Source organism: Silurus meridionalis, chromosome 15 (assembly GCF_014805685.1).
Source record: "Silurus meridionalis isolate SWU-2019-XX chromosome 15, ASM1480568v1, whole genome shotgun sequence".
NCBI lineage: Eukaryota > Metazoa > Chordata > Actinopteri > Siluriformes > Siluridae > Silurus > Silurus meridionalis.
In genome coordinates, this window is record NC_060898.1 from 6,530,765 (window position 1) to 6,555,178 (window position 24,414).

Consider the following 24,414-nt stretch of genomic DNA (forward strand, 5'->3'; position numbering starts at 1 on the left):
ATGCTCCGAATCCCAACCTGACTGAATTTCCCATTTATTTAGTACCCTTCATTTCATTTTCAATCCTCCTGTTATGCGCTCTCTCTTGCTCTCTCACATGCTTTCTCCTACTAAAAACATGCTTTTTTCATGTACATTTCCTGCTATTTTCCCTACTTCATAATGTTAAATAAAGTTTACAACATTAGGATGCAGTGCAAATTAACAAATGACCAATTGACAGATACATGTATTATTAATTTCCGAAGTAGTACACTAGTACTATTAATATGCCAGTATGTGCCAAAACAGTTTCTATTAACATTTTCATATGAGGGGGTATTTACCCATACTGTAAAAAAATATATTTATTTTGGCCAAAATATATTTTAAGTAAATGTTAAATATATGTTGTATGCTGTGATGCTCAATAAAATATATTTTTTTTATAAAAAAATATATTTCATTCAAACCAAAATATATTTTAGGGTCAAGAAAATGCATTTCCAAGCTTACAGTTGAAAGAGGAATGAGAATATACTGTATATAATGTTCCTTGCTTGATTTGTTAAACGTGTTACTGTATATGTACATGTTTTAGATAAAACAGTAGGGGGGTAAGAGCTCAGTGGTTTGGACTATGGACTGTGGATTGGAAGGTCACAAGTTCAAATCCCACCACCACCAAACTGCTGGTGCTGGGCCCCTGAGCAAGGCCCTTAACCCTCCCCTGCTCAATTTTAAGTCACTCTGGATAAGTGCATCTGATAAATGCCATAAATAAAATAAAGATTTTCTAGAATGTTCATGTATTTTCTTGGATTAAGATATATTATTTTGAATGATTAATGATAAATGATTAAAAAATATATTTTTGAAAATATACAAAAAATGGGAAAAAAGTATTTATATAAAATATATTATATATTTAAATATATTTTAAAATATATTTTAGCAAATATTTCTTTTGCCCATTTTTTTATAATTTTAAATAAATTTCTAAATATATTTTAAAGTATATTTTTTTATCGTATGGGTTTTTACACACCTAAACACTGATTAATTTGATCTGGGGTTGGCAGCATGAGTCAGTTGCTCCCAGTGAGCCACACCACTTTGCCAATGCAAAGAAAGACTCATACAGGGTAAAAGTTCAAAGACTTTGTCCAAAGTCCAAAGTTCACCAAATAAAAGTATAGAAAAAATGCAAAAGTCAAAACAGGTTCCACTTAAACAGCAGTCAAAAAAAAAAAAAAAAAAAGTGAAATGTGAATGAGACACAAATAACAATAGACTCCAAGCAAGGAAACAAAGGAACAAGGCTACTTAAATACAGAAGCTTCCAAACGTGAGTAATCATTTTATTATATAAATAAATTATATCAAGGGGCAATACTATAGAAATGAAACTTGGATATATTTTAGATTATTCAATGTGCAGCTTGTATAGCAGTATAGATGCAGTATAGATTTTTTAGACTGTCCTGTAAAAATAATTCAACATACAGCGATTATTGTCTAAATAGCTGGCAACAAAAGTGAGTACACCCTAGGTGAACATGTCAAAACTGTCCAAAATGTCAATATTTTTTTGAGAGCACAATTGTTTTTTAACACTGCCTTAATCCTCCTGGGTATGGAATTTACCAGAGCTGCACAGTTTGTTGCTGGGATCCTCTTCCACTCATACCTAGTTACATCACAGAACTGCTGGAGGTTAGACACATGGCGCTTCTCCACCTTCCACTTGAGGATGCTCTACAGGTGCTCAATAGGGTCAGGTCAGGAGACATATTTGGCCACTCCAAACAATTTTATCTTATTAGACCACAGGAGATGGTTCCAGTAATTCATGCTTTCGGACAGGTTGTCTTTAGCAAACCGTTTGTGGGCTTCTTGTGAGCCAGTAACAGAAAAGGATTTTTAGAGTATAGCTGCACATTGATACTCTAGAATATATCCAAGTTACATCTCTATAGTATTGTCCCTTGAGAAGACATACTAAAATGGTTTCTAAAATGTTAGGTGTGTACTCACTTTTTTGAAATACTGTATACACATGGGAATTATTATTATTATTATTAGATACAGATAGCAGCAATTTACTCTAGTATCTAAAACACAGCATGTTAAGTCCAAAATCCTGACAATACCTAATTTCCTTATCGCCTTCAATAATTTGCATATCATAAAAATGGACCAGATATATTAATGGAGATTTACATGTACTGCCTTTGTTCACATAGGTTTTACTGTTTCCAACTCTCTGCCAAAAACACACACGCTCCAAAGGTGTGAATGTGTGTGATGGCATGGCTTCCCATCCACTGGCAACAATATTTAACTGATCATGAAAGTATACATTTTCATCTCAGAACTGAGTGTGTAAGAAATACCTATGCATAGATTTCTGAATTCCAGTGTTGCATTCCCAATTCCATCAGAGAAAAGTATACTAACGAAAGCTCCAACGGAGTAGTAGCATTAAGTCTAAACGGCATGATTTATTTTGCACGAGCAGACATGAAAATGTGAAACTAATTTAGCTTCTTAATGGTTACTTTTTTCCAGGGTGTGCAGTCTAAAGAAGCCCGTCTGCACAACGTTGATAAAACTGCTATAACAAATCGGTGACGGCTGTGCTTTGAGCTGTGTAGCTGTGATACGGTTGGGCCGTGACTTGCATAGAAAAGTTCGCAGGTTCAATCTCACTCAGATCTACCAGAAAGATATGTATAAATATCCGGGGAATTATAAGACCTACACAAGGGGGTAATATTAATGATTGAATATGTCAGAGATGTGCAACGTTATTGTGAAGCTGTTCACAACTGAAATTGTCATCTTTCAACTTTATTATCAGGTCACTGAAACATACAGATCTACTGCAATAGACCAAAAAATTGTTATCCTTTATTTTCTAGTAATGCTCATGCATATGCATGTTTACAATACAGATTTAACAAATTTGTTGAATAATAGCTTTGATAATGAATGAAATCTAAACACTTACATAAGTTTTTCAACTTGAAAACAAAAAACAGACAAGCCTAATATTTTACTAGTATTTATTACAATTACAATTACAACTACTATTTATTACAATTACATAGATAGATAGATAGATAGATAGATAGATAGATAGATAGATAGATAGATAGATAGATAGATAGATAGATAGATTAGATAGATAGAACTTTATTGTCATTGCATTGTACAGGTACACAGCAACTAAATGTAGTTTGGCATCTACCAGAAGTGCAAAAATATAGCAATGTAGTATATATTTGTATTCTTCTTTTAAAATATTGAAATATTAAACGTTTTATGCAAGCATTATCTCAATCCCAATGGTGGACAACATTTTAAAATTATTAGTTCTCCCTTTACATTTTTAGTCTACAGTACTTCTTCTTCTTCTTCTTCATTCAGCTTCCCCCATTAGGGGTCGCCACAGCGGATCATCCGTCTCCATACCCCCCTGTCCTCTACATCTGCCTCTTTCAACTACCCGCATGTCTTCCCTCACCACATCCATAAACCTCTTCTTTGGTCTTCTTCTTCCAGTACAAGATTCAAAATACTTTGAGAACGTTGGGGTCTCGTGACAGATTCTTGTTTTGTTAAAGCATTTTGTTTGTAGTTTAAATATAGTGGTGTACAAAAGTTAGTTAAGTTCAGTTCATTTCATCTTTATTTGTTTCCCGAAGGCAGTTTGGTTGCAGCATACAAGGATATCATAAGACATAAGACATAAGACAACTCAAACAAATAATTCAAACTCACAATTTCTCCAAGAGGAATTTTATCTTACCTTTATAGCTGAGGGGATAAATGAATGTCTAAAACTATTTGTTTTACCACTAGGAGTTTTATACTGCATGCCAGAAAGGAGTGGGTGAAGCTCTTTATTTAGTACATAGGGTGGAAATGATCTAACAAAATGCCCTGGGCTTTACCCAAAACCTGTCTATAGCATTAGTGGGCAGTCAGGGCCAGCAAGGCCTTCACTGCTGGCCTAAACACTAACAGAAGCACTGACCTACCTTTACAACCTAAATTTTTAAATATTTGTTTCATTAAATTGTATTCATTTATTCCCAACAGTTTATTCTTATCATTCCGTCACATTTATCTTAGCTGCACTGCATGTCAATCTAATTTGCCTATAGCCTTCAGAATCAGTAGTGCTGGCTGATGTACCTTAGACTATATTAGCAATGGGTCTGTTTCTTTTACCAATCAGATTTCAAATTTGCCTCACACGGTCAACTAGCTGGCCCAGAATAGCGTCAGCATTTTTCCACCCTCTGATTGGTTGGTCAGAGCGAACGAGTTTGGAGCTTGCTTTAGTAAAATGGTATTCACTCTCCATATGTGAAATGCCTCTCTCTCTCTGTAATGCCACGCGTTGTTATATTGCTTTTTTGTATTGTGTTGATGGTTTCTTTAATTGCGACATGATAGTAGTGGTATTAAGAGGTGGATTAATTCGGGTAAGTCCGCACTGAAGGCACCAAATGCATGGCCCGTCACTGGTCTATAGTATAATATATCTGCTTCCCCCCTGTAATTTTACTTTCCTGGTTATGCGCTATAGACCATTTTTTTTTACATTTAAAGAATTAAACCAACACAACAATGAAAATTATAACAGAGCATCAATGTAGGATCTGTAAAACATGCACGTCAGCGTTTTATCCACATTAAATGAAAAATAGTTTCCACAAACTATACAGTCTTTGCTGCCCCCTCTTACACAGACAATTGATGTAAAGGGCAATTTATTATCCAGGACAGTACTCAAATACTTGTACTGTTCACCACTCTTAATACCCACTTCCTTAATGCATGTTTGCTTATACTAAATAGATTTCCTCCTAGAGTTGAAATCAATAGTCATCTCCTTAGTTTTAAGAACATTAATTTGACATCAAATTATAAAATCATCAAGCACAGAACCATGCATAGAGTCCTCCTCACTTAGTAAGCTAACAATTATGGAATCATCAGCAAATTTTATATCTTCTTTTTTAAAAACTACTCTTACATAGATAGAACATGCAATGCATGTGCAAAATGCAGCAAAGTACAAGTAAAAGTAAAAAAAACTAAAAATGTGATGGATTCTGGAAAATGCTCAGGTAGCAAACGAGAACTAAAATGCAATGTCTGCCTCTGATATAAACTATATTGAAAAAAGTTTGTGGACACCTGACCATTAGGTTCATATATGTTTTTTGAACAATCCATTCCACATTTAATCCCCATTTGCTGTTATAATAACTTCCACTCTTCTGGCAGTATGTTTTACTAGATTTTATAGTATGATTGTGGAGATTTGTGGTCATTCAGCCACAAGGGTGTTAGTTAAGTTAGGTACTGTACTGTAGGGTGAGGAGGCGTTCTAATTCATTCCAAAGGTGTTGAATAAGGTTGAGGTCAGAGCTCTAGAGCAGGCCACTCAAGATCTTTCACTCCAAACCATGTGAACTTTATCTTCAAGGATCTTATTTTGTGCACATGGGCATTGTTATGGTGGAACAGATTTGGGTCTCTTAGTTCAAATTAAGAGAAAATCGTATGCTTTTACATCCAGAGACGTCCTATACATTTTTGCACAACTTTGTGGTAACAGTTTGGGGAAGAACCACATATAGCTGGGTAGTGAATTATTGTATTATACTTTATGATTATTAAAAAATTGCGGTTATTAACAATGATGAAAATGCTGCTCGTCAGCCACATTCTATAAATATAGATACTCTTAAATGCTAAAACAATTACACTTTAATTAAGCGTTAATATACTTTAATATACACACAATATTAATCTCTCTCTCTCTCTCTCTCTCTCTCTCTCTCTCTCTCTCTCTCTCTCTCTCCTCTATCTTTCCCATACAGGTTTGAAGATTCGTGAAGTGATGATAAATGTCTCTCGACAGCAAGTGGAAGATTTTCACGGTCCTGAGGATTACTGGTGTTTGTGTGTGGCCTGGAGTCACCTGGGCACAGCCAAGAGTCGTAAAGCCACAGTCCGCATCGCATGTCAGTACCATGCGCTATCATTTATTTATTTTTTCCACGCTAAAAGTTTCACATTTAATGCATTGTATATACATATATGTGTTTAAGACCTGAGGAAGAACTTTGAGCAGGAGCCACAGGGGACAGAGGTGCCCATTAAAGGCATGATCGTCCTCCATTGTCGTCCTCCAGAGGGAGTTCCTCAAGCTGAGGTTAGTCAAGCAAACATACAAAGAAATAAAACCCCACCCACAAGTTTCTTTTGTTTGTTTCATCATTGTTTTATTTAGGGAATAGTTTAGTCCCTTTGGCCAATAGAAAATAATTATACAGTAAATTATATCTTACCCAGTTTATGTTAATATTATAAAGGAGTCATTGGTTGTTTGTATGTTGTTTTATTTTTCAAATTTACATTTGATCTATTATGCGTCAAAAATATCAATTTAAGGCTTCAAGTATGACATCATAACCTCCATTTTCTATTGTTTTAAGATTTGTATCATTTACAGTGTAGCACTGTGGTAGCATGATGCAATGTGTACTTTTCCTAGTTGTAATTATTATTATTTTTAAAAATTCCTAATATATGACTGTATTGTTGTAGTATAAAATGCCTTCCCACAATAAAACGCTAAAAGAATATTCAAATCCACTCGATTTTTAACATGATTTACCTGAGAAAAAAATAATTCTGTTTTCCCTTTTTCACAATAAGGGTTAGGGGCTGAGAGCTGGTTCCTGTTATCATGATAAGGGATGCGAACTGATTGATTCAGCCAGCCGTTCTGAGAATGATACGCTTTTCTCATTTTCTCTTTGTCTTTCTGTCACTCTATTTTAGCGCTGTAAGGACAGAACGTTTCACCCCTGTCATGTATCATTGAAAATTACTTTGACTTGTTCTCTTTTTCTCATTTTTCCCCCCGACTACATTTAGCTTCTCATTAACTTTTCAGCCGTTTGAGTGGAATGTGAAGGAATGTGTGTGGTGTCTAAGAGGTTTGTGTGTATGTTGTCATTTGTAGCATGTGCTACTACTTCACAAATCAGATCTTTCACCTTCACTCTCTCTTACAGATCCCTTTGGAGTGCAATTTTGTTTTTAAGCCAAAACAAAGGGGAAAAAAAAGGAAAAAACATATTTTTATAAATAATAATTTTATATATAGCTGAGGCAAACTTTATACAATATATAGCTGAGAGCACTTCAAACACACACTCCCATGGCATTATTGAGAGCATGAGAGCTCCTAAGAGTATGTACGTTATCGCTGTCATGCCAACTCCAGTTGCAGAGTGTTTTTCTTAACATTTAAAAGAGAGCACAAATGATTCTAAACACAAAAATGGAGAAGATGAATGAAGTAAATTGTGCACACGTATTTTACGATGTTATAACTTTGATTTTGTCTCTCATGATGGTTAGATGTGTGCCTGAAATGAAAAAAAAGAAAAAAGATCTTGTTGTGTATTCAATACTATCTGCCTTCTTTTCTGTCTTTTTACTTTTTTGGCTGTGCTGAAGGGACAATTTAATGATCTCTGGTTTTCCTTACAATAAACAGATCCATGAACAAAACAAAATATGATAAAAACAGACACATCCAAAACAGACTTACAAACAAACTGAAAAACAGGACTTGGAACTTAATAATACGAAAATGCATGATACACAACAAGAGCGTATAAAAAGATAAACGAATAAAAAATGTAACACAGAACAGGTGAACACGTTATTGTAGCCAAACAATGACAGGAAAAGGAAAAGAATAGAAAAAGTAAATCGGAACAAAAAATAACTAAAATATTTTTGTGCTTGGAACATACAGAAGACACTTATCTCTGGAGTGAACCATGTCCCCTAGAAGGAAACAAAGAAAGTTGGCATAATTGTAAAAAGACATTTTTATTCTGATTATATTTAATATTTTACAATTTTCTGCCTTTGGCACATGTGAGGTCTGTAAAACAGAGTGTATATAAACTAGTTTTAAGTTTCAAAAATACCCTGTGTCGGGGCTTTCAAATGTCACATCCCCTGTTGTGACATTCCACCCACATCCCTGAACAAGCTTTTATTTCTGAACAGTAAATTAGCTGGCTTTACATCAACGGATTATGGTTTCATTTGCACAAAGGTGGAGACCTTTGTTGTTTTTTCATGTTTTCATTTTCAGTTTCCTTCTTGTATTTGATAAAAGCCTAAATAAGATGTGTTTTGTTATTGTGTTCAGAAAACCTCAAAGCCTCAGAGGTTTGAATTGGTGTCTCTCTTTCATGGAATTAGATTCATGGGCACTAGGATATAGAAAGTGATAACTTCTATCTCACTTCTGAAACAAAGCTGTGAAATATAAAGCAAGTTACATTATATAGACTACATTTTGTGGACACCTGACTATTAGAGATGGTATGTGCTTTTTGAACATCCCATTCCACATTTAGTTCTCTTTTGCTCTTATAATAACCTTTACATTTCTGGGAAGATGTTCCACTAGATTTTGGAGAATGCTTGTAGAGATTTGTGCTCATTCAGGGTACAGTCAGCATTCCAATTCATCCCAGATATGCTTTAGAGGGAAAAGATCAGAGCTCTATAGCAAGCCACTCAAGATCTTCCACACCAACCATGCAAACCATATCTTCATGGAGCTGGCTTTGTCCAAAGGGGCATTGGAATGCTGAAACAGGTTTGGGTCTCCTATTTCAACTTCGTTGGATCGGAGAAGTACCACATATGGCTGGAAAAGTCAGGTGTTCCAAAACTATTGTCCATATAGTGTATGTTACATACATGGAAGTACCATGTCAACATTGGTTATAATCCAGCAGTTATTGTAAACAAGTTTATTAATTTTTGGCGTTTGACATTCAGCCTTATCGAGAACGACTAAAAACTATTTCAGATATACAATTAAATAAGTGCCCACCATGGGAATTTTGTCAGTGGACTAAATTGTTCAAGGATTTGAATTTGCAACCTTCCAATCAAAACTCCAAATTCTTAACCACTTTACGTTTATTTCCCTTAAGTTTGTGAACAGTATTTATAGGGAACAACAATACTGAAAAAAAGAGCTGGTCTGCTTTAGTAGGTTTTCGAGTTTCATGTTTCTGAAAAGATGATTGTTGAAAATGAGTTCTTTTTTCAACACGGATTTCTACTTCTTATGACAATAAATCTTTGGATGTCACGTTTCATTACAGACAAGGTGATAGCTCATATACTGTGCCTGTTAGAAGTGCTGGAGATGTCAGGCATAAAATCTGCAACAGTAGGGGAGCTCTGCCTGAATTACAGCAAGGACAGATTCTCAGCTCAGATATGTGTACATCTTGGTACAGTTGAAACCCCTTTTTAAAATAAAAAATTGATAAAAGTATCATTTTCTATTACACTATGTTTCACAGATCATGATACTTTATACCAGTAGTGGACAGTAAGGAAGTATTTTTTCAGCTGTTACCAAACTTAAGTTCATTATTTAAGTATCTAAATTTTGTCAAAGTAATTCAGGGAAACTTTGACTTTACTACATTTTATCATGTAAAATCTTACTTTTCACTCCACTGCATTTCCAAAAAAACATGCATTTCCTTGCTACATTTAAGTGAATACAAATTGTGTTAAGAACCTGTCAGGAAATTACAACTGCAACCCCATGGGCACCCTAAGGGTACAGTACTCTCTCTGTGGGTCTGTAGCCATAGCAAACTCTCTTCTTAAAAAGGTATGATACACAGGGGAATGGCAAATTAAATTGCATGCATGATTAAAATATAGCTCTCATAGATCTGTACTTTTGATACTTTTACATTGATCAGTACTTTTAGTTTTGAAGCAAAAAAACTGAATAATTCATATGTGATCTCTGAATAGTCACTTGATGGTCACAGGACATTTTTTAAATAATGTTATTAAATAAGTTTAATAAATTATCAAAAAAAAAGATCTGCTTGTAAGGGGTTAAATGCAATATGTCCATCCCCATGTATATAGTAGGAATGATAAGATTCAACAATTCACTTCGGGGCATCAGCATAAAAGTTTTTATTTAAAAAGTGTGCATCAGGTACAAGCTGGCATTTAAATAGCAATGCATTGTTTTTTTTTTTTTTTTCATATTTGCAACAGTTAAAACCGATTCATTTATACGTAGGGACTGAAATTTTAGGTTATAAATTTCTTTAAATAAGATTTGGATATATTATAGCGAGACGGTGACCCGTGATTGGAATCAGTCTGCGTGGGAACTGTGAGAGTGTAGAGAGAGAGAGATGAGATGCATTGTTTAATCTGCTGTGGCTAGCTAGGAGAGCACCTCCTGATGCTCAATAAACGAATTGTAGAACAATGCCAAGAACCCACATACACATGCAGGGTAAGAATAGTGAAGCTAGTGTATAACACCACGCTCATTACGTTAGAAAGAGAGAGAGATAGAGAGAGAGAGAGAGAGAGAGAGAGAGAGAGAGAGAGAGAGAGAAAATTATTAGTAGATGCACTATCATTTAATTATTTAGAAAGTGACCAATAATTTGTGACCAATATTTTAGATTGATTTCTTCTTGCTAAACAGTTTCTCAGACACATTCTCTCAGTACCACCTCAGAAAGGTTAATTAAGTAAATTTATGATTTGCTGTCTGTCTGAACCAAAGAAATACAAGCAAACTATCTGTACCATATTGAATTACATAGCATCATATTTTTTTCTATTGCATCATATTGCACTGAATCGCATTGTGTTAAATAAAATCTAAATCAGATCGCACTGCATCATAATAGGGATGAATCATATTGCAATGGTAGCTGCCTAATGTTTATCTTTAATGTATCATAAAAGAATCCCCTATGGACACATTGAGGTCTTGCAGAACTCCATACAGAAAGTAGCTCAGTATTATTCTATGGACCCCAGGCTTGTGAAGTATCCCCAACCAACCCTCAATTTTTCCCTGTATCATGTCAACAGAACTATTTCCATTATTGTATTATGCTTCTATATGCCAGTGTACACAAAACATAAGAGAACATGTTACTTGATGTAATAAAGCCATGTAATGTAGCCATGAAAGTATCATAAGCTACAAACTTACTAACAACAGCACAGAAAAGTTTCCTCATCACTTTACAAAAGTCTTACAAATAGGTTCCTTAAACATAAATAGCAGTAGAGGTGGGTGTAAGTATGAACCTGCTTTAGCAATATAATGTATAGAGCATAAAAATATGTGCACTGTTACTGGAGAAAAAATAGCAGCGATGAACTGCAGGGCGCAGGGTGATGGAAAGTACATGTTATTTTAGCTACAGCAGATTTGTTGTTTTTGGTTAAACCTTTGTTTATTTACATTAAAATATGTGTTTAATGCTAATTAATGTTGGTTAAAAAAACTACACATGTGATTGGTGAGTGATTCAGGAAACATATGGCATAATTATTACACAAGGATAGGCCTCCACAGAGTCCTAAACTTAACCCTGTTGAGAAGATTTGGAATGTGCTGGAGAAGAATTTATGCAGTGGTCCGCTGATCTCATCAATACAAGATCTTGGGAAAAAATGTATGCAATTCTGGATATATCGAAAAAATGCCACAGAGAACAACGTGCCTTAATTAAAGCAAAAGTCATTCCAATGAAATATTACAGTTACAAATATTACATTTGGGGTGAATATCCTTAGCATGCTATTCAGCATCAATTCTTCGAGGCACACAGTTTTGGAAGGAACTTAGCAGGTAGGTTGGTCAGAAGATTTAGGGGAACTAGAATCCTTCTGTCTCTTCATGTAAACCGAGACAGACTCGATGATGTTAAAACCAGGGCTTTGTGGGGGCAAATTATCACTTTCAGGACTCTTTGTTCTTATTTATGCTAAAGATATTAATTACTTACTTTGTATAGAAAGGATTGTTGCAGAATACATTTGGGGCCAATCAGATGCCTCCCAGATGGTACTACATGATGAACAAGTGTCTGCCTCTATTTCTCCACATTGTGGACATCATTAATCCTGGCCACTCATTATTGAACTGCTTTTCAGACCTTTAGCAAACAAACTGCAACAGCCAAATATTTTTAATTTGGACATTTCACTTTAATTCCTAAATTCTGTATTCTGTAATTCCTAAAAGCTGCTTTGAGACAATGTCCATCGTGAAAAGAGCTATAGAAATAAACTTAAACTTGAACTTGAATATGGCTTTATGACCACAACTAATTTATGAAGACCACTTCTGACCAGACTTCCTAGGAAAAGTATTGGGGTGTACCACTGGTTTTCATCAGTTCTTTGCTGATGGCATTGCTAGACATATTGTGATGTCAAAGAGAAGCGGTATGATGTGTCTTTCATCTGCTGCATTAAGTTTCCTTAAGGGTTTACAGTCTTCAACATTGCCCCTTTATTTGTGCTTCTTCAGAATAGCTTGAAAAGCACATTCTGAAATCCCAGGTTGCTTTAAAATCTTTGCGAGCTGATGCAGTAGAACTACCTTGTGTCTTGTTGCTCTGCTCAGTCTTGCCATGGTGCCATGACATGAAATTGTCTTTCCCAAGCTCACCTTAGAAACAGAGTTTGGCAGTTCCTCATTCAGTTTCTCTTACAAAGCTGTTTCTGTTTTAGTTAATGACTGTGTTTCACCGTACATGCAGTATGAAATTGCTGACCATTAGTACCTTATTCTCTTAGAATCTGCCTGAATCATCTTAATGGAGTTCACTTATACCACAGACCAATCAAGTTACTGAGCAACTCAAGAACTATGATGATGGATTTGGACAGTAACAAATATTAACAGTCTGCTATAATGGCTTTGTACCACATTTTGCAGTTCTGCATTTAAGAGCCTTTTATTGAACAGCTCACCTCAACAATGATGGAACTATAGTGAACTGACATTCAGTGCACACCCAGATGAGGATGGGTTTCCTTTTAATTATGGTTCCTCTCAAGGTTTCTTCCCCATCCCATCTCAGGGAGTTCTTCCTTGCCACTGTAACCATGAGCGCGCTCATTTGGCATAACCTTATAAGGAACAAACTTACAACTTGATTGTATAAATTCCAAATGTATAACTTCTTTATGTTTGTAACGCTGCTTTGAGACAGTGCATTACTGTGAGACAATTGAATTGAATTGAATTGAATTGATTTGAATTGAACTGAATCGAAACGAATTGAATCGAATCGAATCAAATCGAATTTGCTTAATATAATTAGTTACTCATGCACCTGACTCAGATCCTAAAAAATCCTTGACTTTGTGCAATTGTACAAAGTGTGCAAGTTTAAGAATTGGAAGCCAGTGTGAAGTCACATCAAATATTGATTTGATTTAGATTTTTCTGCTGTTCTCTCACTTTGCATTAACTCACTAACTTATACACTATATAAGCTGCTGCTATATGAAATAAATCCTCACACCTGAACTGTCAGAATCAAACACTGAATAGCACAATTGTATAATTCTTCACTCTTTTTATCTTACTTGTTATCCCTCATTCTCAAAGGAGAAGAAAAAGCAATAAATGAATAAATGTAAATGATCTCTTCTTTTTCTGTCTGTCTTTCTGTAAAAAAGTGAATGCTGCACTGGAAATCCCAATGTGACACAGTCATCAATAATTTATATGTTAGTGCCGATCCAGGCTAATAAAACCAGACTAGAATAAGCTTTGTGTCTAATCTTTCTGACATTTCAGCAGTGGTGGCAGTCAGTTAAATAAAAGTAAAAGGAGTCACAAAGTAAATGGCTCTCAAATAAGCGTATTATAATCGAGTAAAAAAAAAAAAACATCTAAAAGGGAATATCTTTACAAATGACGTTTTCTAAGTTATTCAAATATTAAAGGCTGGAGTATTAAAAATGTGAGATTCTGAGATAACAAAAATGGATTTTTGAACAATTTAAGTGAACTATACTCAAGTAAACACAACCTCGAATAACAACAATATAAGAAGAAAGGGTATATGAGATGGCTTGATCATTTTAGTAGAAGTAGTAGTAAAAATAATGATAGTGCTAACTACTACAAAAATAATTTCTGGAGGCCAAGCACTTGTTTAGCCGAGTTTGCAGATCTATTGTCAAAGAGTGAATTGTCATTTTATTTATGGTTTGTACATTTTTGACTCTGTACTGTGGCTAACATGTTGTAAATCAAAACTTTGGATGATAGGACTTATTTTGATGGAAGAGTAGCAAAAATGGCATTTAGATTTAAGAATTTATAGCACATTATTGTGCCAGTAGGTGGCACCGATAGGAAATTCCCACATATATTTCAGGAAATGGAGATAATTAGTCATTTGCCGGTAAGCAAAGTCATTGAGATACACCAAGATATAATCTCTGTCTGTTTGCCAGCTTTGTTGTCAGAATGGTTTGCCCATTATGGTGTTAACTGTTTAGCATATTAACAATAATTTTTTGTGAGGCTTACTCTGAAGATGTCATGTGCCAAATTTGTTAAGAATTGGATAAAATATTAAGCATAAGGTAAACAACCGAAAACCAAGATCAAGAATCTAATTAGGCGACTCAAGGAATGGCCCCTTTTGTATTGTTTTGCATATGAATGATTTCTTTAATTATATAAATGTTTGCACAAGACTGTTTTTTTAATTAGCTTGTAGTCTTCCTGAGGAGAGAGCATTTTTTACCCAAAAAACTAAATAATACAGTAGGTGGTAGCTTAGTTTTTAAGACATTGGACTCTGGACCGGAAAGTCACAAAGTCCACCACCAGCTTGGCACCAACAAGCTGCCACTGCTGGGTACTTGAGTCGCAACAGTCTCTGATGTGACTTCACTTTGGCTTCCAATTCTTAAACTTGCACACTTTGTACAATTGCACAAAGTCAGGGATTTTTCAGGTGCATGAGTAACCAATTATATTAAGCAAATTCGATTTGATTCGATTTGATTTGATTTGATTTGATTTGATTTGATTTGATTTGATTTGATTCAATTCAATTCAATTTAATTCAATTCAATTCAATTCAATTGCTTGCTCATCAGGGACTTGACTTGACTTAAACTTGACTTGACTTGACTTGACTTGACTTGAGCAAGGCCCTTAAACCTTAACTGCTCAGTTGTAATTCGCTCTGGATAAGGGTGTTTGTGTAAATGTAAAGGAAATACTGTATAACAATACAGTAACCATGTACTCAAGTACTGTATTAAGAGCACAGCAATCTTGTTATTTCACACCCCTGCATTTTTTTTGACATGCTTGCCTAATTCTTTGATTGTTTTGGTTCATCTTCAAATTCACTGTATGATTTTCCACTGCACTGATGATGAAGAATGAAGAAATATTTGCCTGGAGAGTCACGGCTGTGATGTACCATTCAAGTTTTTTTTTTTTTTGCTATCCTTAGGTTTGACCATCCCCAGCATGTCAAAGCCCAGGTCTCTGTTTATCCTTGCCAGCAGAAAACTGAAAATGTAGCTAAATGTGCCATCTGTCATGTTGGATAGAGTGCCAAAATGGCTGCTGGGTGGGATTTTGAAAACAGAAATAAAAAAAATTGCCACTGGGGCTAATCAACAGCCACTGGAGACAACATGGCATGTTTTTGTCGAAAGAAAGTATAGGTTTGTGAATACGAGCCAGATCCTGTTCCTAAAATTAAAGCCAAAATGGTTCCTCTGTTAATTGTGAGGAGGAGAAACCGGCAAATAGAGTCGATCAGTGGTTACCAGACACAGCGTTAGCCTAACTGTCAAGAGAAAAGGCTCTCCGTTTGAATGGGCATGAATTATTTCCAAAATGGCTCCCTTTATGCTGTTCAGGGAAAACATGACTTCTACTGTAATCAGAGACTAAAGGTCGAGCAAATAATATGATGGAGCCATAACCACTCGCACAGTCTGTTTGAACCATATCATGTTACCCAGCTAAATGTGAAGAGACATTAGATCAGATGGGGAATTTAAGAAATATCACCAGATCACTGATCACAAATTGCTTTTCTCTGGAAAACACAAAACATTGCATTTCCCAACATAATTAAAAAATAGTTTTTTGAAAGGTTACCAACTCCACCTTGTGGAGTTTATTTAAAGCAAGCTGCATTGATCGCTATCATCCAACTCAAGAGATCAACACCCATGGACAATAAGCTTAGCGTAATGAAATCTGATACACCAGCATGGAAATGAAAGTGCCAGATTATGTCAGCGTAAAGATGAGTACGATCGTTCATGAAGAGGAAGACATCAAATAAATATGCCAAGAACATTGAAAACCTCATAATGGCATGGCACAGATTTCTCTGTGTAATGCAATTAATCATTCTGTCTGATGAGGCAAAAACAGTTTGCAATCATTTAAATTGATAACATGTGCCGTAGATGAAGTCACGGCAGGTGTAAAAAGCATCAAGCACCTGTCGAAGAACGTTTTTGGTGAAAAATTCGTCATGATGATGTTTCAAATTGTAGAAGCAATTGTAAAATGATACAGACGGACATCACCCAAAGTAAAGCTTAATTGAGCAAGGCACTATCCTGTAATTGCCTTCCTGTCACTTTCGCTTCCCCTATAAATAAACGTCAAAGGATTCCAGCTTCAGAATGACAATATTACGAGCTGTTCTCCCTGACACTAATTATATTGACCTGTTTGGCTATTCGCCTTGTTCTAGTGCCAAGATTAGCACTGATTCATTGCTTCATAACAAAAAAAAAAAAAAAAGCAGACTTTAGGCACTCCTTCATACAATCCACCAGAGTTGTCAATGTCTCACTTCTCTTTACTTGATGATGATGCAACCATAACCTGGAACAGTTTTCAGCATCTGCTAGCCTCAATCGCTCGCTGTCTGCTACTTGAAAGCCATTTTGGCCATTACTCTATTTGCGCTGGATGCTTTGTGATTCAGTTTGATCCTTGTGCAATCCTATAGGTTAGATATTCTCTCTTATTCCTAAACAGCTGCGACCTCAGATCTCGGCTCTTTCATCTTCATGTGGAACATCAAAGCTGTGGAGCTCTCTGAGGGCTACATGGCTACCAGTAACTGTGGAAAAATGAACCCCACAAACTCTCAGCTGTATTGCCAGGTGTTTAAAAGCTGTTTGCATGGTTGTAAGACCATCATGACATCGGGCTTTAATTAGAATGAATGTGGCACTGAGGAACCTGGAATTTCCTTCAATCCCTGGGCACCACAAAGGGATGGAATTCCCTGTCTTCCCATCAGCCTATGATTAGACTCTCAGAGGACTCATAAAGACCTCAAAATCGGGTCATGAATACAAAACAGACTAAAAGAGAGAGAGAGAAGAGGAGAGCGAGAGAGCGACAAATAAAGCTCAATACATAAACATCATAAATTTGACTAGCCAAAAACTTCTTTAGGTAGAGCAGTACAGGATTCAACAATTAAAATAGGGATTATGGAGAAATATTTTACAAATAAATTGGGTGGCGAAACACCCAAACTCTAAGACATGATACAACTGTTGTATCACAAAAAGAACATGATCATAATTTTAAGCAAAAGTCCATTCAATAGTGATTTGTGGTTTCACTCATGGTGTGTTTGTGAAGGAGAAAAGGTCTACATGAACTAATGTGCAGCTTTGCATAGACTCAGGCTATGGTCCTAAAGATGTCTGTCAAATTTTGTTTGAGTGGTCAAACTTGTTGCTGAGATACAGCCTTATGTTCTGTTTAGTGGCATTGCTGTCCGATTTGAGTATTTAAAATTCTTTTGAGAAAATTTGTGAATCTTACTATGATGATGTTTCAAATTTGGTGATAAAAAAATCTGTAGTAGTCCAAATCCAAGAGGGAAAGAAATCTGGTAGGGAGGTGGTAGCCCAGTGGTTAAGGACTTGAACTATGGTTAGATGGTGATAAATTCAGATCTCAGCACCAAAAAGCTGCCACTGCATAGGTGTAATTTGTTGTGGATAAGGGGTTCTCCCAAATTATGTATATATAATAAGACGGAAAAAGAAATTAATTTTGGGCAAATGGTTTAAAAGTTATGACTATAAACTTAATTCCAAATTCAGCCTAAATTTTTACTTCATGATGGTGATAGTGGTGATCTCCAGGATTTAGGCACCCTTGACAAACAGCATACTCAATCACCAGACCATGTAAAGAAACCTTTGAGAAAACTTACTATTTAAGTTTCATGATCATTGCTAGAAAAATCTTCCAAGAATTATATGCAGGTTCTCTTGCTACTTTTAGAGTTCTTAGCTTCCCAAATAACAATCATTAATGACTAAAGAGGTATCTTATGGTCTTATTAGTTAACCATCTGTGCCTTTGAATGCAAATAATTTGGGATAGGACCGTTACGAATTTAAATTCTTGCTCTAAGCTCTCTCTGAGAGAGAACTGAAGAACCAATCGGATTCTATATTTATCTTCACCATTGGTTTGCAGTGGGTACCAGGAGGTATTCCAGGAATACTTTGCACAAAGCAAGAATGCATCCCGGATGGGATGCCATTCTATCCCATAACTCAAACACACCTGCTCATTTACACACTCCGGAGCATTTAGCACAGCCAATATCACTGCCAACAGGATTTCTAGGAGGTAGGGGGTAAACAAGGGAACACATAGAGATACAGGAGGCTTTGTGTGACTCCACACAGAGAATTACTAGAGATCAGGTTATCAAGCCATCATCATTATAATTTAAATCAGAGTATTATGAGTGTGCCTAAATGTATAATACAATTCTACAATTATAATATGTTTAAAATAAAGGCATCTAAGGACTGTGCTAGAGAAATTAAGTGAGCAGAGATATACCAGTAGTTGGGTAAGACCTTCGGAGTGGAACAAAGAAAATAGTGAAATTAAAATCTTGCGATGAAAGCGTTCACTCTGGCCATCAAACAGGGCACGAAACACATTTTTCCACTTACCAGCTAACAGCTGAAATATCTATCCTTTTACACCCACATTTATCTAAAACCTTGGAGAGCGAAGGATAGTAAGAAAAAAAGAAAGAGAGAGAGAAGAAGGGTGCCTGTTTGTGTCTGCTTATTTTTCGACTTCAGAATTTTCCTTTATACAGGACAAGCACACTAAAACATCTTCACTGGTCATCCCCAAAGTCACAGTGTTGTTAAGACTCCAAACACACACCCATGGATCAATGAATATGAGGCCAGTTGCAGGAGAGAAATGAATCAATTGCAATTGGACATAACTTTACCCTTAGCTCATACACTCCTTTAAACTACAAACTCTAACCGGAGAGTCACCTGGGACGTAATCAGTACAGCACAGATTTCCTTTTACTTTACTGCACTGATCACACACGGATCGAGTCATAGCCGAAAAGCAGGTGGAAACTATTTATTTTGACCAGCGTTGGTTGAAGATTTTTGAGAAGTTTAACATTAAGCAAATGTGAAGCAACTTGTTTCAGTGACTACCATTGAAAGTGAAGAGAGAAGAGCAGAGCACATGTGATCTCTTTACAGATTTATTGTCCAAAGTGGAATGCTAGTTGCATCACCCACTGGTAAAAGTTACTATGGCAACCAATAGTAAGAACTTCTCCTGGCAACTTCAAAGTACACTGACTGGCAACTTGCAATGATAAAACCACTGCATGTATAAAGGAAGCTTTAGGCAAATATAATGCAACTTTCTTCAATGGCTACTAATAAAAAAAAGAATATCTATCCTATCCACCAGCATGTAGATGAAGCTGGCTTTTTTTTTCCATCCAGCAAGCTCAAGATATCTGACTGCCAAGGCCACCTTGGAAGGAAGATCTGATCTGAATCTGAAACAGAGAATGGCATCTACTTCTTATTTCAGTTGCTTTAAAATGTACTGTCTAGATGCGATGATGTTTTGTGTTCATGAGGACACTGATAAGACAAGAAACTGGCAAAAAGCTCTAAAGCAAGAAGCAAAAACTATAAACAGGAACAGACAAAAAACCAAACCAAAAAGCACAAAAGAAAAATAGAAAATAGAAACAAAATGCACGGTTGCAAGAAGTCTTTAGTGATAGTCCCTGTTTATAGTATGTGTGTAATTAAGATCAGGTGTGTTTCAGTAGAACTAGACTTCTGGATCTTTAACTAACAAACATTAGCTGTTATTTTTGATCTCTTCTGTCAAGCAGCAACAGCAGTTTAAAACTCATATTTCTAGCAAATGATCATGAGATTAGCCCTATAGTTCAAGGCTAGGTGTAAATAATTTGTTTTATTATATTATCTGTAGGGCTGTCAGAGGTAAAATTATACAACACACATTTATTCTCGATGTCCTTTCTTTACTCAGATATAAAAAATCTCCATTGAAAAATTATTTCTAAATAAAAGTCTTAAATCAAATACCAAAATCCAACACGATGCACACATCCGGCAATTAAAACCGTCCATGTGGAAACAGCAAAAGTTGTTTGGTGTCCTGATGATTTACATTATTTAAAACACTAATTACTTTATACAAGAGAATTTTGACGAGCTGCTTTGTCATCTAAAATGTAAACAGGTTTGTCTGTTTGAGTAACTGTAATGTAAGTAATGGGAACCTGTGGTTTTTCTATGTTCTTTTTTCCATGTGTTTAACTCGACATGAACAAGGTCTTTAAAAACATATATACTATCTTTGAAACATGTCTATGTTCTTTATACCCTATGTTTAGGGTGGTTTCAGTAATAATAAAAAACATAAATATGCATAAATCATCCATATTTGTATATGACCATGTTGATTAGAGTATTAAAAACTTGACAAGTTAAATTTACAGATAAAAAATGTGATTAAGTTGTGATTAATCACATGTTAACTCATGACAGTCATGTGATTAATCGTGATTAATTATTTTAATCGATTGACAGACCTAATTATCTGTCATTAAGAACATATCACACTTTCTGTTGTAGAATTTTATTGGGATTATCACATACTGTAATTTGATCTTAATGGGACCTAATGACAAAATAGGTCTTTGGTGCCTTACATAAACATTCTGTTTCTTTTTGTTATTTTTAGGTGGAATGGCTGAAGAATGATGAACCAGTCAGCACACACTCTGAAGCTCATTTCGATACACGAGCAAATCACAACCTGATTATCCACGAAGCACGACTCTCAGATTCAGGAAATTACACTTGTGTAGCCAACAATGTCGTGGCTAGAAGACGTAGTGCCTCAGCTACTGTTGTTGTTTATGGTAAGTTTTTTTTATTATTATTTCTATTCAATTTCCATGAAAAAAATAAATAATTATGAATGGCCATGTCTTCCAATGAGTTAATAAAGTAGAACAGAAAATCGACAATGTAATTGACAGACTGCATATATTCAAAAAGCCTGTTTCCCGTCAATGGTCTATTTGCCAATACTTGTTCTAAGTCATAATCTGTAGCGTGCTTCACGGTAGATCTTTCTCATTTTTCAAACAGCTAATGGTCTAGTCTGAAAGGCATGATGGAGAAACAGGGCTATGTATCTCTTCAGAACTTCAGTCAGATTAGTTTTTATCGGTTTTTGAAACAGCACATCTAATGAGTAAATAATCCTTTCAGACGCTGCATTGCCATGCTTTACTGACTTCAAGCGGCATTAGGTTAAGTCTTCCAGTATATATTTTGATGCTGATTTTTAGATAATGCAAGCCTGATTGAGGACAGTAATGGTTTCAGAATCAGAATCAGGTTTATTGGCCAAGTGTGTTGACACACACAAGGAATTTGGTTCCATTTGTTGGTGACTCAAAAGTACAGACATAAATAACACCATACATTTAGCTTAGACTATACAAGACAAAACAGACTATATGAGACAAAACAGACAATGCATAACAATATAGATAATACAAGTATTAAATAGAATATATAGAACATATGACAGATCAGTAATGTATATAAAGTGTGAGAGTGCATGGTATTACAAATAGGAGTATTGTGTGTCACGTAAGATAGAGTCAAGTCAAGTCAAGTTTATGTCTATAGCACTTTTCACAACAGACATTGTCTCAAAGCAGCTTTACAGAATTTAACAGTTAAGGTAAACGATGTGTATTTATACCTGATGAGCAGCCGTGGTGACTGTGGCAGGGGAAAAACTCCCTTAAATGTTATGAAAAAGAAACCTAGAGAGGAACCAGACTCAAAAGGGGAACCCATCCTCATTTGGGTGATCAAGAGTGTGATTATAGTCTTTAAACAATACAGAACACTGGAGAGTGAGAACTAACATGAGCTCTGGAATGTGTGATTATGAGTAATGTCTTTTCTACAGTCTTCTACAGTCATATATAAAAAAGTTACTTTTGAACTGTTGTACAATATACAGCAGCAGTTGTGAGTGTAACATATGGGGATGAAGTGATGACTTACTGATGACTTACCTGAAGTCGCCATGGCTTGCTCATCAGGGATAAATGCACACCATTCCCCTTAACTGTTGATTTCTGTAAAGCTGCTTTGAGACAATGTCTGTTGTGAAAAGCGCTATAGAAATAAACTTGACTTGACTCGACTGTTCTGATAATGCGGTACTTATAGATATGAAGCAGGGCATATATGAGGGTGTTAATAAGGGTGATTGAAAGAAACTGTTTCTGCACCTGGCAGTTTTGGTGAACAAAGTTCTGTAGTTCCTGCCTGTTTCCTGGTTCTTGTATGGTGCTGGAGAGTCCTGGAGAGTGGGCAGGGGAACACCAATGATTTTTTTTCTGCTGTTTTAACTGTTTGCTGCAGTCTGTTTTCCTTCTGTTTTGCTGCTGCTGAAAACCAGATGTGATGGATGTGCACAGGATAGATTCAATGACTGCAGTGTAGAACTGTATCAACAGCTACTGTGGCAGACCATACTTCCTTAATTGGGCTAGAAAGTACATCCTCTGCTGGGCCTTTTTGGGCCTTTTTCCCATTTCAGGTCTTGGGAAATAGTAGTTCCCAGAAATTTCTCCAAATATAACACAGAGGAAGGGGAAGGGGAAGGGGGAGTAGTGTTGATGGGTGTTTCCACTATCCTCTCCACAGTTTTGTATCTCTAGGTTGTTCTGACTGTACCATAGCACTAGCTGGTTTACCTACTGCTGATATGCAGACTCGTCTCCATCTTGGATGAATCCGTAGTATCATCTGCAAATTTCAGGTGTTTAACAGTTCGGTCACTGGATGTGCAGTTGTTAGTATAGAGGGAGAATCGCAGTGGGAATAGGATACATCCCTGAGGAGCACCAGTGCTGACTGTCCGAATACAGGAGATAACCCTGTCCAGTCTTACCTGTTGTTTCCTGCCTGTCAAGAAGCTGGTGATCCACTGACAGATGGCAGGGGGCATAGTGAGGTTTAGGAGTTTGGAGTGAAGTATTTCTCGAATTACTGTATTTAAAGAAAAATTCAAAGTCAAGTCAAGAAGCTTTTATTGTCATTTTTACCATATATAGCTGACGCAGTACATATTGAAAATAGACAATGTTTCTCCAGAACCCTGGTGCTACATAAAACAACATCGAGCTACATCACACAAAATAGAGCTACATACAGAATACAGAGCTAGGACTGATGTAAGTTGTCCTAGCCACATAAAGTGCATCGTGTACAGCTTCTTGCAAACAGTGCAAGACAAAAAGACAACATAAGACACAAAATAATAATAGCGCCACTAGTAAACCTACTGTATAACGTGTTATACCGTACAATAAACAAAAGAGAACCTTTTTTGCTGTTGTTGTTTTGCACAACTTTTTTGTGTTTACATTTTGTGTTAATGGCAACAGCAAAGATCAAGTAGGTGTGCAAAACAGCATATTCAATTCAATTCATTTTTATTTGTATAGCGCATTTAGTGATGAACATTGTCTCAATATAAACATATAATAAATTAATATAAAATGGGTGGTGCTGAAGACATGGATGTTTGTGAATTGAAATTAGTATTGAGTGTATGTTTGAGTTCAGATTTGTAGCAGCTCAATAACACACAGTGCTGTGTGTTGAGAAGCCTGATGGATTGAGGGGAAAAATGGTTGCACAGTTTGAATGTGAGGGCCCTAATGCTTCGAAACCTGATTCCTGATGGTAGAGGGGTGAAGAGTGTGTGTGAGGGGTGTTTGGGGTCATCCACAATGCAATTAGATTAGCGGATCCAGCGTGTGGTGTCAATGTCCGTGATAAAGGGGAGAGAGACTCCGAAGATCTTCTCGGCTGTCCTCAATAGAGACAGCCGAGTCTTGCGATCCGAGACGGTGCAGTTCTCAAAGCAGGCAGTGATGCAGCTGCTCAGGATGCTCTCAATGGTCCCTCTGTGGTCCGTCATGGGGCTTCAGCCCTCTTAGGAGGTAGAGAGGTTGCTGAGCTTTCTTGGTGATGGAGCTGGTGTTGAGTGACAAGGTGAAGTTCTCCACCGGATAAACAACCAATGAATTTGATGCT

General features: G+C 36.1%; 1 protein-coding gene across 2 annotated transcripts in view; it reads left to right on the forward strand.

Annotated features, from left to right (window-relative positions):
- The window catches only part of unc5da (unc-5 netrin receptor Da), a 234,534-nt gene that overhangs the window by 173,063 nt on the left and 37,057 nt on the right, over positions 1-24,414 (forward strand). For both annotated transcript variants that reach the window (XM_046868537.1, XM_046868538.1), the window contains exons 3-5: positions 5,883-6,026; positions 6,114-6,217; positions 21,020-21,200. In XM_046868537.1, coding sequence (XP_046724493.1) covers positions 5,883-6,026; positions 6,114-6,217; positions 21,020-21,200 — 429 coding nt within the window. The remainder of the gene's footprint in view (positions 1-5,882; positions 6,027-6,113; positions 6,218-21,019; positions 21,201-24,414) is intronic.